The 18,043-nt window shown below is 41.3% G+C and overlaps 1 protein-coding gene across 3 annotated transcripts in view; it reads right to left on the bottom strand.

Moving 5' to 3' along the window:
• The window catches only part of OLA1 (Obg like ATPase 1), a 201,189-nt gene that overhangs the window by 72,514 nt on the left and 110,632 nt on the right, over nt 1–18,043 (bottom strand). For all 3 annotated transcript variants that reach the window (XM_084642789.1, XM_084642788.1, XM_084642787.1), the window contains exons 6-7: nt 2,553–2,633; nt 2,159–2,256 (exon numbers count right to left, since the gene is read on the bottom strand). In XM_084642789.1, coding sequence (XP_084498915.1) covers nt 2,159–2,256; nt 2,553–2,633 — 179 coding nt within the window. The remainder of the gene's footprint in view (nt 1–2,158; nt 2,257–2,552; nt 2,634–18,043) is intronic.

Below are 18,043 nucleotides of genomic sequence, written 5' to 3' on the forward strand. Positions count from 1 at the left end.
GCTCCAGTAGATGCCATTCCCTATCACACAATGTTTCCCACTCATAAATACATGACAAATACTTCCTCAATCATTTTTTACGAGCAGGGATGCACAGGGGGTAGTCAATGGCTAGCTTGAGGGAAAATAGGAACAGCAGGCGGCAGAAACTGTACCGAAAATGGCTATGTGGTAAATTCTCTTCTGGAACATCACTCAGCTACACAGGCTTTGATCTTTCAGCTACAATTACACTAACATTCATGAGAGCTGGAATTTTTTTTTTAAACCTAAATCATTAGTTGTGCATAAAAACGGTTAAATCATTGCATTATATGACTTCCCAATTCAAACGTCTAGATTTTTTACAAATTAAAAATTATAATTTATACAAAGGTTTGCTTTCAATTGGCTATAACCATATCTCTACCCCAACTGGTCTCACAAAAAAACAGGGGATGTCTGGCAACAGCTAAATCACAGACTGGCATCTCACAAGTAGTCTGTTTACCATTAGGGTCTGGGAAATGGTATTTACTGTACAATTGGAGCCATTGAACTCTACCTGTAATCATCCAAATACAGGTGTGAAAATCCCTTTTGGAAAAGGAAACTGACTCATCCAGTTTCAAATAAACTTTGTACTGTCCTAGTGAGCCTCAGAAAACCTCAAACATTTGCACTTAAATTAGGACGGTTAAGATTTACTGCACTGTCAGGGGATAAACTTTTAAAAATTCTATTCCTCACCGAATATGGAAGAATTTAGGACTAGTTATCACAGTTTCTGCCAAGTTTCAATTTTAAGTCTGTATTTTCAAAAATATAAACTTTAAGAAAGGTTAAATTTAGTTCCCTATCATAAATACAAATGTCTTATAGTAGTATCAACAAGACAGTTTTAGTTGCAGTAATTTCAGAAAATTTATTCTAATGATTTATTGGAGTTAACCATATGACATTAATTATTGTTTTGGCTTCCAGTCTATGAACGTTTATTTTTCAGTTTAAAGCCTTTTCGCTCTTTGATATCATATGGAAATGAGAATTTTTAATGGAAATGAGAATTTTTAATGGAAAATTGAAACCATGTGCATCTAAGTACTTAATGAAGTACAGGGAGAAATGGAAGGTGCATTTTAGGAGAATTCAGATATTTTGCTTTAGATACTTTTCATTTGTTTGGATGACTTAATGCAGCTCTCTATTCACAAACATACATTTATATCCCAAAACCTTAAAGATCTCAAAATTAAAGTGTTTACAAATCTTTAAACTATATAATTTGTTGTAAATTTTAGAACAAATATGTTGTCATTAATTCTTCTTTGTAGCGTAATATTGAATCTGTCTCTCCTCTCCAATCCAATTGTCTGTCTCAAATGCTATTCTTTATGACAAGCTAACGCACTATGCTTTTCAACAATGGAAACCCAAAGTATTTTCACCATGTTGGAACTGGATCTTCATCCAGTTCATTGCATGTCTGATAGAGAGCCTTATTCTGTAACCATTATTCACCCAAGTCATCTTGACATTAACAAGAATATTTGTTTGAGTAAAAACCATGTATGAAGGTAAAAATACTGCTTATATGAAGTATGAGAGAGTAGGCCTAAATACCACAAGGAAATTGTAAAACGTCTTCCTTTGTGTGTTATGCACAACTGTTAACAATGCCAAGCACCGTTGGCACTCAAACGTAAATGGAAGTGTATTGTTGAAATGTTCAATAATAAATGAATGCCACAGTACAAAAAAATTCTGTCGCATTACAAATTAAAGTTTTACTCTTTCAGCACATAACAAATGAAAAGCAATTATATGAATAATCAGTGTTTAATAATGTTTAAAAGCCAGTGTTATTGGAAAGTAATGGTTTCTAACCAGATTGAGTCCGTTTCTGAAATGGATTTGTTTTCTTCACAGTTATTAAGTTTATGTTAAAACTGAAGGAGGGGAAAGGATTTGCTTCTGCTTGGTAAATTCATTGGGGCATTTTTATCACCACTGCACTCAGGCAGAACTTTTAGGGAGATATAAGAAGTATGAAAGATATTGATTTATATTAAGTAAAATAATAAGAATAATCCTTATGTCCTTTTAAAAAATAGTGAAGTATGTGCCATTGAGAACTATGAAAGTGTGAATTTCATATATTAAAACTAAGCAAACTCACCATTTGTTTTTACATCGAAGGTAATCCTTTTCCGAGAGGTTAATCAAGTAAATCATTGGTTTTGAAGTCAAAAACAAGTATTTGTTCAACACATCAATCTAAAAATGAGGATATAAAGGCAGAATCTTAAAAACAGAATGCAGTTACTGTAATCAACATTTTCAAACTCAGTTTCTTTTTTATTATTTGTATTTCTGAAAGGGAAAATAACTGCTTCAAGTAATATATATATATATATATAGTATACTATGATAAACAAAATCTACTGATAAATTTAACATTCAATTCAATACCCTATAACTCTCATGGATTCTTTTGTATTTAAATATTTTTACCAAGTGAAAACAATAATAGGTAGAAATATTAAGAGTCTATGCATGGGATAATAGCCTACCTCTTTGTCATTCCAATCATGATAGAAGCGCACAGGTTTCTTTTCATCTATTACCCAGGTTTTGATTTTACACATTATGTCCTATGCAGGATTAAGAGGAAACAAAGTAATTAAAGTAGATGAAGAACAAACTCAGCGGGATACCAGACAATTATTTTCCATATGCAAAACATTCATATCAAAATACACAATACATACTCAAATTAAAAATTAGTTAACATCCCTTAAAAAAGACCAAAAAATGAATTCAAATTTCATTTCAGAAGCTAAAAATATATTACCATTTTAAAAAAGTCACTAAAAAGCAATGCTGAATGTTAATACAACACAACATCTATAATTAGAAAGTTCAGTACACAGAATTTTTAGTAACAACCCTCCCCAAAGTAGTAGAAATCATAAACCCTATGTAAAAATCCAAGGGCATTTTAGATTGCTTTTCAAACTCAGTAAGATGTAACATTTCAGCATCCAGTGGGTGAAACCACATACAATATAAACATGCTATTTAGAAAGGGGAATGGGTGGAGGAGGAAAAAACAGAGTGAATATATTTTTTTAAATTGTTAGTAAAAGAAATTGAGCCTATTATTGATGATGCCCCCTTCAAGAAATTAATTCAAATATCCAAAACCTTATTTATTCTGCATTAATTTTTTTGCCAACACCTTCTCCCTCCCCTAAAAAATGAAACCTGCCAAAGCCTCCATTACACAATGGCAAGAGCCTTGCACTGGTGACCTCCAACCAGCTGCATTCACTTTCAGAACATCTCTCTCTGCAGGAAATCTAAAGGCCTTTTAGTTAGCAAGCCAGTGTGCATTCAGAAGGAGTAACTACAGGAAGAGCCCAATGTGCTTTGTTTCTCTGGCCTTTCTTCACAGAAAGATTAATCATCTGTGAAATGGAAACGGCAAACAGCAAGTGACACAAACTGAACCCTTCAAGCCTTTCCTCATCAGTTTTGTGGTTCTGAATCTGAAAGCTGCGTGTGGCAAGGTTCTCCTTACAGGCAGGTGTTAATAAAAGGCTCTTGGGTCTGAAAGGTCAAACTTGGCTCTTCTAGGAGTAGTGCATTTTAGAGTCATCTATTTTTTGTTGTAGATAATTTATGGTCATGCTTTAAATAATGCATTTATTGAAAGTTATAACTGGTGTGATATACAATTAGATATTTAACATATACAATTCTGTTGCCAAAATTTTTCTTCAGTGCACAGAATATTTACTCTTACTGATATGTAGGTTAAACAGATTTATAAAACAGCTATAAATAGCCCCACTATTTAGTATACCCTCTTTTCCCAGATTTGCAGTTGCCTTAGGGAAAAACAAGGAAAAGACTCTTCTAAATGCTTAGATCCCGATTTGAAACCCTCCAGGAATAGGACTCCCCACAGATTTTAACAAGGAAGGGACAAGCAGAAAACTTTTAATGAAATCTAACGTGTTCTGACTAAAAATAATCACTTTTACTCTCCTATAACTGAATTTCACTCATAAATGTTTAAAAGTGGCTAATGTAACACCATTTCCTACAAGGAGAAGATCAAAGTGCTATATTACAAATGCATTATGATTAAAAAAGCACAGTGCCTTGCTATTAACTGTTCTTTAAACTCTAAAAGGCTTCCCATAGATCTCACTTGGCATTGCATATACAACCTTTGACAAGTAATGTAGACCATTTTTATTCATTGCCTAAAATTGTAGGCAATTATGTGTGTCACACTGGCCACCTGCAAATTCTGAATGCCTGCTCAGTTGTCAGTGCAAAAAACTAATGTCGGAGGGGATTAATCTAGGGGGAGAGAGTCCTCTTTAATGGCTCCAGCAGGTGAAATGGCCCAGCTGGTTACTATGATGAGTGGCCAGAACAGCTTATGTAGAGACATGCAACAAGATTACACATAAAGAAGAAAACAGTAGTACCATCTTATCTTATCCTTTAGTCCTATGTGTTTTTCATTTTTTAATTAATCAATAAAAATATATAAGGAAAAACGCTACTTTATGTAAGCTGTAAGACTAAAGTGCTATTTCTCAGCTTTTGCTTCATCAAAAATCATTAGCTCCTCAACTAATTCTGTTAACTAGTGAAGGAATCTTTTGCTTGTATAATTTTTCTGATTTTAAAATTATTTTGGATATACTTATAAATCCCATCACAAAGACGTTTGACATTACAGTTTTCCCCAGTAGCAACATATTATATCACGTTAATTAGGGACACTCAAAATTGAGATAAAGAATTGAAAGAATTAAATTTTAATTAGAGTTCTCTGGAAGTAGTATTTTCCATACAGCTATACTCAAGTCTTTTGAGACCAATTAGCTAAGTTTTTGAACTTGCCTGCACATGTGTGAGGGTGTATATATATCAAAATTTGTATACTCAGTTTATTTCTGACCTGGCCCCTGATTATCCCAGCAAAGACACAAAGGTCAAGGGCAGGTAAGTGGATTAAAACCTTCAGGAAACTTTAAACACAGGTGAAGCAAGTAGCTTTGCCCTCTCTGAAAGATAAGCATATTCTACAGATCCCTCTCAAATCTAGAAAAAAGTAATGGAGAAAACATACAGAAGAAAGTCACTATATAACTTTTTTAAAAAACTTGGCTGCCTAAATACATGTCTAAATCCATGTTGATTTTTCAGAGGGGCTCAGACTATGTGACTAACTTTATGACTTTATCTGCCTAACTTTATAACAGATTCTGTGTCTAACTTTAAACTCTCTTAAAGTAAGTTAAAGACTGACAATTCTCAATAAGAGTTCCCTACAGTACATATAGTGATGTAAATTGGAAGCCTATTTATTTTACACAGAAATTAATGGAGCAACAGAATATAATATAAAAATAAATAAAACAAACAGGACGTTCCTCTATGTCTGATCTCAGAAAATTTTAGAGAAGAAAAAAAGAATAAAGTATCTCTGTCATACCAGGCAAATTTATATTCTCACTGATGCAATTATACTGAATATAAAGTAAAGCGGGTAGTCTGAAAATTTAGAAAAGGCCTAGATAAATTAAGGTTCACTAGCATACATGCCAGATCCCAGGTTAAAGGATATATAACCTTTGAATGACAAGTGTGGCAAAGTCGTGTGATGAGATATGAACAACAACTATTTTCACATATTTCTTGCTCACCTGCTGACCCAGTGTTCTAGGGTCAAATAATAATAATTTTTTTAAAAGTTAGTGACAGCTTTTCAGATTATATTTAATCTTCTACATCATTTGTTGTTTAGTTTAATTCATTGCTTTTATTTTGGCCTAAAAATTTTAATCTAGCAATTACCTTAGTTGGTTAAAATTATAACATTCATCTACAAGTATTTAATCATCCTCCTAGTTAATTTAGCACTATTCTAAACTGAAATACAGACAGATGATCTAGTTTGTTTCATCAGGTCTGGTCTATCTAGTTCCTACTTTGATGTAACTCTTTCACTGGAGGAATGATCTCTTTCTCCCTGCTCAATGATATGTGTACAGTTATTTCTTATTTGGGCCAGCAATGCTACAATGAGTACAATAAAACAAGCACACACACTTACTGCCCACAATAGTTAAATTTACAGGAAATACACTTTATCTTTGACAATAGATATTTTTATCATCTCTTTGAAAATATATATAGCCTGCCATATCTGAAATGCCAAATACTGTACATTAATTTGTCTTCACGTCCTCCAGGATTGAGCTCTGGAGTTCCCTGCCTTGCCTAAGAAAGCAAGGCAACCAATTCGAAGATTTTTAACCATGAGTTGAATGCTGTACCCAATAAATCTCAGCAGTTTATACTATTGTGAATTAATACACCCACACCTACTAGTTCACAGAATGTCTTGATAAACTTCATCAGACCCTGTCACAGTGAGGAAAAAAGCATGTGTGCATGTGCATACATTGCTAAATCCTTTGGGTCGCTGAAAGTAGTAATATCTCTCAGTGCCAAATACTTTGTACAGCATCAAGGACTAAACCCTGGCTTGAAAAATTCACTTGTCTACTTGGCACCAGAGAATGGGAAGCTTTCCTTTGGAAATTGAAAGGGCATGTAATTAATTTCTGCAGAATTTAAGCTATCGTGGGGGTTGGGGGAAGGAAATAAATTGCAGTTGTGAAGATTACAGATCATATTTGAAAGTCTCAGTGAAGCAATGACTTCCTGACTCCACTGACAGACAGCTCTAGTGACTTTGATACTACTGTATCACCAAAAAAAAAAAAAAAAAAAAGTACACTGCGGTGTAAATATAGTATATTTAAGTAATGCGACATTTTACACAACTGCTTGGAGTACCACATATTTGCACTTCTCTCTCTCTCAGGCTTGGAATTCTGATACAGGTCAGTAACAGCCCGTCCTAGTGAGCAGGGTGTAGTCTCATCAAGGTTTCGGCTTCTTGCAAATGCTTTTGCAATGAGGGTGTCAGACTCTTACAAAGGTTTTAAAACCTTCATGTATAAATATTACCCTGCTACTCAGATTTCCCCGGGGGTGAAAATAAGTCTAGGGACTTACTGGTATGGGGCTGGGTTGTGGGGGGGGAGATAGCTCAGTGGTTTGAGCATTGGCCTGCTAAACCCAGGGTTGTGAGTTCAATCATTGAGGGGGCCATTTAGGGATCTGGAGGGGAAATTGGGGTTTGGTCCTGCTTTGAGCAGGTGGTTGGACTGGATGATCTCCTGAGGTCCCTTCCAACTCTGATATTCTATGATGAGAAAGGGGCTGGCTCTGGCCCCCAGAAGGGGGGGGGCCTTGGGCGGAAAGGGGGGGGGCTCAGAGCAGCCCCGGCCCATCCTGTAGCAGCAAGTGCCTCCTTCCCCCTCCCCAGGATAACAGCAGCAGCAGGGGGCTCTGGCAGCAGTTTAAAGGGCCCTGGGTGGTAGCAGCAGCCGGAGCCCTGGGCCCTTTAAATCGTCCCCAGAGCCTGTCGGAGCCCTGGGGAAGCACTGGAGGGGCTCCAGGAACGATTTAAAGGGCCCAGGGCTCGGCCGCTGCTACCGCCCCGGGCCCTTTAAATCGCCGCCCCAACCCCACCACCACTACCCCTTGGCTCCGGCAGCGGGGTTCTGGCAGCAATTTAAAGGGCTGGGGGCTCCAGCCGCTGCTGGGAGCCGCAGGCCCTTTAAATTTTGCCTGGGGAAGCCGATCCACCCCGGTACGGAGCACCGGTTCCTGCCAGTACGCTGTACTGGGGTGTACCGGCTTACTTTCACCTCTGGATTTCCCAAGCAGCAGCAAAATGAAATTGATGACACTTGCTCAATTTGATTGCTGCTGTTTATGCCTACAACAGTGAAACTGAGAAGAATCATGTCAGCTTCTCTCTGCTTCTACTTGGGCATTTTCATCAATGACCTGGAAGAAAACAGAATAGTTACTGATAAACTTTGCAGATAACACAAAGATTGGAGAAACGGTAAATAATGAAGAGGTCAGGTCACTGATACAGAGCAATCTGGATCATCTGGTAATCTAGGCACAAGCAAATTGTGCGCTTTAGACCTAGGAACAAAGCATGTAGGTCATATTTACAAGATGGGGGACTCTATCCTGGGAAGCAGTGACTGATTAAGACTTGAGGTCACTGTGACTAATTAGCTGACCATGAGCTCAACTAAAAAGGACTAATGCAGTCCTTGTATGTGTTGTGACAGGGTCGGGCCAGATGGCTATAGGAGAGTAATAAAAGGCAGATATATTAGCCCCAGGCTAAGTAGGTCCCTTTTCCCTGGGTAAGGTAACAGAACAATCAGGAACCTTCTGGAGACAATTAAGACAGGCTGATTAGAACACCTGCAGCCAATCAAGAAGCTGCTAGAATCAATTAAGGCAGACTAATCAGGGCACCTGGGTTTTAAAAAGGAGCTCACTTCAGTTTGTGGTGTGCGTGTGAGGAGCTGGGAGGAAGAGGCCCTAGGAGCTGAGAGTGAGAATGCGGACTGTTGGAGGACTGAGGTGTACAAGCATTATCAGATACCAAGAGGAAGGTCCTATGGTGAGGATAAAGAAGGTGTTGGGAGGAGGCCATGGGGAAGTAGCCCAGGGAGTTGTAGCTGTCACACAGCTGTTCCAGGAGGCACTCTAGACAGCTGCATTCCACAGGGCCCTGGGCTGGAACCCGGAGTAGAGGGCGGGCCTGGGTTCCCCCCAAATCCTCCCCAACTCCTGGTCAGACACAGGAGTCGTCAACGTGGACTGTGAATTCAGAAAAACGGCCAAGCTGAGAGCTGCCGTGAAGCACCAAGGCGAGCAAATCCGCCAATAAGCGCAAAACCCACCAAGGTAGAGCAGGAACTTTGTCACAGCGTAAACAGGGGAATATTAAATCCGAGCGCGGAGGTTAAATTACCATTTGGCATTGACGCGACCGCTACTGGAATACTGAGTCCAGTTCGTGTCCACAGTTCGAGAAAAATGTTGATAAGTTGGACAGGGTTCAGAAAAAAGCCATAAAAATTATTAAGTCTTTGTAAAACTTGCATTAATGTACAAGACTCAAGGAGCTAAATCTTTTCAAATGCGAAGGGTAAGGGGTGACTTGATAACCATCTACAAGTATCTACATGGGGGACGGAAATTAGATAATAGAAGACTCTTCAATTTAGCAGGTGTAACAATATCCAGTGATTGGAAATTGAAGTCAGATGAAAATAAGGTGCAAATTTTTACCAATGAGAGTGATTACTAAGGGTTACGATGGATTTTCCATAACTGGAAATCTTTAAAGCAAGATTGGATATTGTTCTAGAAGATATGGTCTAGTTTAACCTCAGATATTGGACTTTAAGCAGGAAGTAATTAATGGAAATCCTATGGCCTATATTATGCACAGACTAGATCATCATAATGGTCCCTTCCAACCTTTAAAATAAATAAATAAATCAACCAATTATGAAACCTTTTCAAATCCTGATAGAAGATTGCACTGTTTCAAGGTTAGATGGTTCAACTAAGTGGTTATTGAACTGTTTACTTCTGAAATGGTTTAACATGTCCACACTCGTCATCCTTGGTTAAGATAAACTAATTTAGTGGGTAAACACATCTTTCCAATCATGGCTGTGCTTATGTTATCATAGAATCATAGAATATCAGGGCTGGCCGGGACCGCAGGAGGTCATCTAGTCCAACCCCCTGCTCAAAGCAGGACCAATCCCCAATTTTTGCCCCAGATCCCTAAATGGCCCCCTCAAGGATTGAACTCACAACCCTGGGTTTAGCAGGCCAAAGCTCAAACCACTGAGCAATCCCTCCCCCCACAAAAGTAACTTTTCATTCAGTTTCAGGCCCTGTTCCCTCATTTCTTAATTGTGGTTTTTCTATTTTTTTTAGAAGGTGAAGACCCACTGGTTTAAAGAAGTAAAACAAAGGTTAAGTAAAAGTTTATTATAAAAAAATAGTGTTTAAAAAAACGTCTTGTAGAACATTTATTGTTAAAAAACTTTATAAGTGTTTGAAAAAAGGCTAATATTAAGAACAACAGTTTGGTAGAACATGCTATGTATTTAATGAGATGCAACTTACTGCCTAAGACTTTAAAATCTGTCTAAGACTGTGTCTAATCTAGCACTTTTGTTGGCAAAATTTTTGTGTCAGTCGGGGAGGGGAGGGGGGAGAAAAAAAAACACAAACAGAAAACCAAAAACCCCGACCATAAGTTTCACGGATAAAAGCACCAGTATGGACAGCACTATGTCAGCGGAGAGTGTCTCCAGCTGACATAGCTACTGCCGCTCGTTGAGAGTGGTTTAATTATGCTGGTTGGAAGAGCTCTCTCCCACGGCATAGAACGGCTACACAGGAGACCTTACAGCAGCGCAGCTGCAGCGGTACAGCTGTGCTGCTGTAAGGTCTGTAGTGTAGACAGTCTGTTACTCATAACACCAAAAAAGCTACTGGCAAGAGGTATGTTAGTAAAGTACGTACAAGACTTACTCTTCCCTTTCGCTGTCTCTACCCCTCTGTGTTGAGTGGGAGAAACAGAGTTCACAAATTGAGACAAAAGCCCTTTATAAAAATTATGATGCAACATTGTATATATCCACAACTGAGAAAGAGACAAAGTTGAATTTCATCAGGTGGGGTGAAAAGGAGTTGAGGTGTGGCAGAAACCATATTCAGCACCATTACTGAAAGGTGAGCAAGAGCACTGGGAGAATGCAACAGGAGCAGTAACTGAACCAGTACAGGTGTATCATCTATTTTTCCCTCCTACCCTAACAAACTGAACTGGAGCAAGAATTATCTGCTCTAAGACTTGCTCAGAGCTACAGCAGTTGTAACAATACTGAGAATGTTTGTTAAACATCACAGGAATTTGTGTGTGCAGATATGAAGCATTTTACAAATATCCCAGGTGAGTACTTGTGTTAACAACCCTAAAATTCTCTACTGTAGATCAGCCTTGAGAATCCTGGGGGTTTTCAGTTACAGGAATCATCAGCAATGCTTGTGGATTTTCAAAACAAAAGGCAAACAAATTATATGAATGGGGAAAGCTGTATTTCAAGGATGAATACTTGTAGCAGTCTCATATTACTTCAACTTTAGATAGCCAAACTTCACTTAAAAGCAACACTGCATTTCTCTTCTGAACAAATCTACTTCTCACTCTTACAGAAATTCCTTGCAAGATCTTAAAAATCCACTGGATATTAGGTCAGATATCATCATCATAAAACAAGTTTACATTGGAAAGACTAGTTTTGTTACAGGGGTTCAGGCACTAATTTCTCTGTGGGTACTGGTAATATCAAAAGAAGTCACAATATGCAAAGCACCCTAGCCTCTAACACCACGACATCTGTCAAGAATATTTTTGACGCATTCAAAACACTCCTTATAAAGAATTTTAATTTCCTCTAAATACCCCATCCAGCACAGTAAACAGGCCACTAAAGACTTTAGGCATAATTACATACATCAACAATAGAAATATTTCCTTGAAGCCTAGTAACTTATTCCTTAAGTTACTCAAGTATCCTCAATGTTTTTTTAACATTCCAATTAATTTTATTTCTTTATTTTAAAAGTTGCGTTTTGTTTGAAGTATTTATTTTAAAGAAAGATGGCTCGGGAGATGGCATAAATTTAGAGCTGAAACCAAACTAAACTGCTGATCGCGTTCTAATGGACAAGCATATACATCACAAAGCCACTACCGCTAGAAATTTATTTTCCACTTTTATTGGCAGTCTCAACAGAAACACCAAGGATTGAATGAATATAAACACTGGTCCTCTAAGGTGACACTGGCACTGGATGAAATTTGCAATACTGCAAACTGTGATGTATCTGTTCTATGAATAAACAGGACCTTTCTGTATCCAGGGCTGACAATCCAACACATTCACAACCTTTATTTTAAAAAAAGCTAAGTCTTAAAACTGAAGTACAGGAACTTGATAAACTTAGTAAATAGTTTAATTCTAGATTCTCTCCTCACAGCACAGATGACAGACTATGGGCTTGTCTACATGTCACTGGCAAGACATGCTGGAGGGGTGTGATTTGTAAAGTGCAGTAATGTGTCGCACTTTAACTGCCCCACATACTTCTAAAAGGCAGACTCCAGCAAACTCAGAGAATTGGAAGGTAAGATCCCATGGGAAGCAAGCCTGGGGGAGGGGGGGAAAGAGGTCAGGAGAGCTGGAAGTTTTTTAAAGAGTCATTAAGCAAGAGCAAACTATCCCAATCACCACCCTGCACTTTAAGCTGGGGGGGGGGGAACGACGGGATGGGACACCGGCTAGCTGGGAGAAGAGGGCAATGCTTTCTGCCTTGTGGGAGGAGCAGAGACGTAAAACTGTTGAAAAAGCAGTCAGTGTGGTGGATGGTTTGGGACACGGCAGCAGGGGGGAGCAGGCACTGGTTCCCTGCTCCACAGAACTCCCCACATGGAATCAGTCTGGACTGTGAACAGGAACAGCAAGGGGGGAGAAGCCCCTTCCCCAATTCAGGCCATAGAAACAGGGTGGAGTTGGGACATAGTGGCAAGGGACAGAAACCCCATGTGAGGCAGCAGGGAGGGGGCAAAAATAGTGCTCAATCCACTCCCCCATAGAGCCAGACAGTGTCAGGTAGGGAAAGGCAGGAACCCTCCTCCCAACTCCCAAATCACTACAGGAGGGAGAAAGAGGGCACTGGAACCAACACAATTTCGCATATAGCCCATACAGTGGGGGGGGGGGGGAAAAACCTCCCACTCCCTGGGAAAACAGTGATCGGGCTGGACTGGGGGATAGGAAGTGGATGGGGGCTACAAGCCATTCCCTGTTTTAGTCAAGGAGGCAGAGGGGCAGGAGCTGGTAAGCAGTCTCAGCCTGGCTCCACGGGGACACAAAAAGGGGAAAGGAAGGCACAAAAGGAAAGGCTTCATTCTCCTTTTCCTCTGGCACCAGTGGAACTGGGTAGCAATAGTAGAACAGATTCACAAAGGGAGGCAGAGCTCATTAGAGGAGGTATAGGTACAAGAAGAAAAAGGAGAAGGGGAGCGGGCGCCTTCCATAGCAGTTGCAGTGTACGTTGCAGTGTACATGAATGTTTAGGGAATCATGGCGCAGTTTTCCTCTGCTGTAGCCAGAACACAACAGGATGGGGGGAATTTGCATTTCCCCCCCAAGTTAGTTTAGTTACCACAGGAACCCAGAAAGCAATCAAATCACACACAGGGCAAGCCAGAGGCACAGTCCACACAGCAAGGGCAAGTGGCTGGGGGTGCCTGGGGTAGTACGCTGGAGCATCAAAGTCAGCTTATCAGGCTTGGGAAAATGGGGGCTCCAGATGCAGCTCTCACTCACCCAGCTGAGCTAGCGGCATCTGATGGGGGACCAGTTAGCATGGAGCTGATACGAGTAATTAAATGTATTGTGTATGAGGTCGTTTCCACAGCACTACAGGCTGTACAAAGCGGAACAGGTCATGCAGATCCAGGACATCCCGCTCAGGTAATTTCAGGAGCAATGGTAGACACACAGGGCAGGGATCGCCATCCACGAACCCAGACAAATGCTGTTCACGGTAGGGAACCACGGCGTAGCACAGTTGTAAGTGCAGTCCAGAGATCAGTGGCACGTGCACGTGGCACCGCTATGAGAAAAGTTTTAATGCATTCATACAATTTCAGGAGCAGGAAGGGCAGTCGGCAATGTGGCCCATTACAGAGGAACAGGTGCTGCGGTACATGCTGTCACTGGCAACCCGTCAACTGGTGTCCTCCACAATTTCGAATCGCCTTTCGGCCATTACACTTGTCAGTAGGCTAAATGGCTACCCAGATCCTTGTGGGGGTTTCTTAGTTCGAAGGTTTTTGGTGGGATGGTCACGTAGCGGTGGACCCATGGAGGATTCCTGTCATCCCATCAGGGTTTCCACGCTCAGGGACCTCCTTCACATCCTCGGTGTGCGCTATTACATATGACACGTGTCCCTATTCAGGGCAGCATTCTTGACAGCATTTTTTGGTGCTTTCAGGATCAGTGAGCTAGTGCCTGGGTCCATCAGGGATTCCACAGGAAAGGCTTTGGAATTTCGTGATATAAGCTGGCACAAGCATGCAGCGATGATACTACATTTGCAAAGGTTGAAGACTGATCCAGTCGGCTGGGGTGCATTCGTTACCCTATGGGAGGGAGCGAGCCTGGGCTCTGCCCCATTTGGGCATTAAGGGCCTGTATGGCAATACGGTAGAAGGCCCCCTTTCTGTACACAGAGACGGGAGTCCCCTCATGGCATATCAATTGATTACCATGTTGAGATGGGGGCTAACAAGGTTGGGGCTGCCAGCCCATGAATTTGGTTCTCACTCATTCAGAATAGGGGCAGCTACGGCAGCAGTGCAGATAGATATGGAAGCAGAGGCTATTCAGGCAATCAGGCGCTGGCAGTCTAATGCATACCGAATATATGCAAGACCACAGGTGGAAAATCAACACTGATTGGTTGTGTTCTCATTTCAGATACGGGACAACCAGCCATACACAGGAGGGTGTGGATCTGTGGGCACAGTATTGTGTTTTGGGTGCATAGACACGCATCCAGCCTGCCCAAGGGCTCCCAACTGGGATTTGGTGGTGAAGCATTACTCAGCTGGCACGCACGGAGGGGCATGTTATGGGATCAACTGATATTGCTGTTGTATGCTGTGCGGGCACGTCAGCGGCCACCGGATATATTGGTGATACACTTGGGAGAAAATGATCTGGGAACACTAAAGGCGGCAGAGTTAATCCTTCAAACTAGGAGGGACCGGATGCAGATCCTGGTAATTTTTCCGGGTGTTAACATTGTCTGGTCAGATATGCTTCAGCGCAGGGTCTAGCGGAGAGCCATGAACCCTGCCAAGGTGGACAAAACCAGGAAGTATGTGAACTGGGAAGTGGTCAAATTCTTGTTGCCCTTGCGGGGACAGTAATTTCACATCCTGGCATACTCTATGGGGCACCGGAGATATTTCGGGAGGATGGGGTGCACCGGTCAGACTCAGGTGTTGCTATATTTTTGGTTGATATAAAAGAGAGCACTGGGAGATATCTGGGAACCCAGTGGGGAGGAGGTAGCCAAACTAACGGACATTCAGTGGAGGTAGTCCATAAATTAAGGCGGACATTCAGTGCAGGTAGTCCATAAATTAAGGCACAAAAGAACAGATAAATGGCTTGCAAAAGGAATTAAGGAGCGGTGTTTGGTAACTGAGCAAGCTCGGGGCAGTTGGGGACTCCTCTCATTGGTACAGCAGGGAGCCAACCCTCCATCATTATACCTTCACCCCTCCTATGAGCGGGGCTGGTAAGGTCCTGGCAAGGGAATTGCTGGAGGGACCTGGATAAAAAGGTGGGGGGAGCAGGTGGAACCTCCCCTCCCCCTGCCCGGAATTAGTAAGGTCCTTGCCAGGGAACTGCTGGAGGGACAAAACAGAAGGGACCGGGGGGGGCGGGGGAGGTTGAGCTGGAAAAAAGCACTCACCTCTCCCTCCCCCAAAGTGAATTGTGGGGATTTTCACATGCACTGCACATTTTATCTGCTGGGTTAGTCCCAGGCTTATTATAATAATAAAGCTGCGGCCTGATTAAACCCATATCTAATGTCTCCTGTCATTCTCTCTGCATAGTCAAACAATACATAGGAAGTATGGTAAAAGACCACTCTGGCTTAACCAGGAGATCTTCAACGACTTGAAACTCCAAAAAAAAAAAAAAAAGTGTCATACATGAAGTGGAAACTAGGTCAAATTTATGAAGGAAGAATATAAAAACCAACACAGGCATACATGGACAAAATCAGAAAGGCCAAGGCACAAAATGAGATTATACTAGCTAGGGACATAAAGGATAACAAGAAAACATTTTACAAATACATTAGAAGCAAGAGAAAGACCAAGGACAAAGTAGGTCCATTGCTCAATGAGGATGAAAAAACAACAGAAATACATAGCAATGGCTGAAATGATAAATACCTTTTTTGTTTACATTTTCTACTAAAAAGGTTCGCTGTGATTGGAGAACTAACATAGTGAACACCAGTGTAAACTGAAGTGTGCTATTACAATGGATACTCCGGGGAATTCTGTGCCAAAAATGAAAAATTCTGCAAAATTCTGCATATTTTATTTGTCAAAATAACACTACATAATCACACCAGTTTCAATTACTTTGGTAAGTTATTTCAAAATACCTGTCAGCAACTATGTCTGTAACAATATACACAAAAAAAATTCCCCAAGGAGTAGAGTTGAAGAAATCAGTTTCTCTGCCTCCACCTCCCACAATCAGAGCCCAGCGGGAGGGGGAGACACACACACACCCCCTACTCCCCAGAGCCCAACTGCAGGGTACCACCCAACCCATACACTCCCCTGCCCCCCACCGAGACACTCGCATGCACCCCCTCCCCACCGGAGTTCAGCTGCGGGGTCCACCCCAGCCCAGACACCTGCACACCCTGCCCCCCAGAGCCAAAGGATCTACAGGGAGAAACAGCCTGATGCTAGTTCCCGGGCTTGTATGTCGTTTCCTGCACACCACCTCCTTCCTTCAGGGTGTGCTGAGAACTACAGGGGCCAGGAACCCTCCAGCTCTCTCCCACTAGCAGCAGTATTTTCTATTTGTGAGCTGAGCTCTGCCGGGTCCAGCAGCCCCTAGTGGCAGCCAGTAGCGCTGCAGCCCATTTCCGTGTGAGAAAAAGGGAATTCTGCGCACATAACATTAATTTCTGTGCAAATTCTGCATGTGCAATAGCACAGAATTCCCCCAGAAGCAGATGGAGAGGACCTTGGAGAATAGTTTGGGTGCAGACAAGAGGCCAAATGGGAGCACTCTGTACTGATAATAGTCCTGCCAAAGGTAAATCGGAGGAATCTCCCAAAACGGTCGAATTGAGATGTGGAAGTAGGCATCCTGTAGGTTGAGAGCCAAGAATCAATCTCTAATAATGCCTGCTAGTGAGACCATCCTGAACTTCTGAAAACTATAAACTAAACGCTATCAATATAAAGATGGCTCTGACTCCATTGGTACATTTTTAGACAATGAACAAAACTGAGTACAAACCTAAGAAATTTTCTTCTGAAGGAACTCCTTCAATTGCTCTTATGTCCAGTAGACGCGAGATTTAATTTAACACCAGCTCACATGACAGGGTTGCTCAAGATGGGGGACTGGGTGGAGAAGGTATGGGATGGAGCTCTTAGTTCAAGGGAGTATCTGCAACTCACTATCTCTCTTGCCCATTTCTGTCAGTCTGATCAATACGAACCATTCTTCTGAGAAAATTCTGCCTTCTAGATTCCCAATTGGGAGAAGGCACATTTGTTCATTGTCATAGTGGGCTCTTACAGTCAACGGAACCATCTCTGGATTTTCCACGCATTCCCCAGTTCTGGGCTTACCCTGATATACCTGTTATCTTTCTGCAAGTCTTTCTGTGAGAAAATTGGACAAAAGGAACATTTGTGTCTATAAGGTTTATAGTCCCTCCTTAGAGCACTGAGTGAGGAGGGAAGAGGAAGGACTATTTTGGTTTGGTGGAATTTTCTGAAAATATTTTGTCTAGTTTTTCCCCAAAGAGGAGAGAATCTGTGAATTTAGATGAAGACAGTATTTGTTTGGAGTGAGTATTGACCTCTTCCAGGGGTGAAACTACATGTGGCCCCCAGCTTTCTCAAATGGATACCATGGCCCTGCCCCAAAAAAAAAAAAAAAAAAAAAAAAATCACATTGTATGCATTGAAGCATTTGCCAACAAATGTTGTTGCTAAGGAAATTTTCTTAAGTTTGGACTGGAAGTCAGGTGTTCATGGCCTTAAGGTCATCCAGGAAGGCACTGTTCTTGTCTTGCGAAGCAGGTATTTGCCTTTAGCCTTGTCCTATTTCAAACGTCGCATGGGGAACACTGTTGCATTTTTTACATGTCCTGTTCAGAACATGAACGGTACTAGAGGAAGAGGTGTCTGAGTCAGAAGACTTCTTGG

The sequence above is a fragment of the Lepidochelys olivacea genome (assembly GCF_965140295.1).
Source record: "Lepidochelys olivacea isolate rLepOli2 genome assembly, chromosome: 11".
Classification (NCBI taxonomy): domain Eukaryota; kingdom Metazoa; phylum Chordata; order Testudines; family Cheloniidae; genus Lepidochelys; species Lepidochelys olivacea.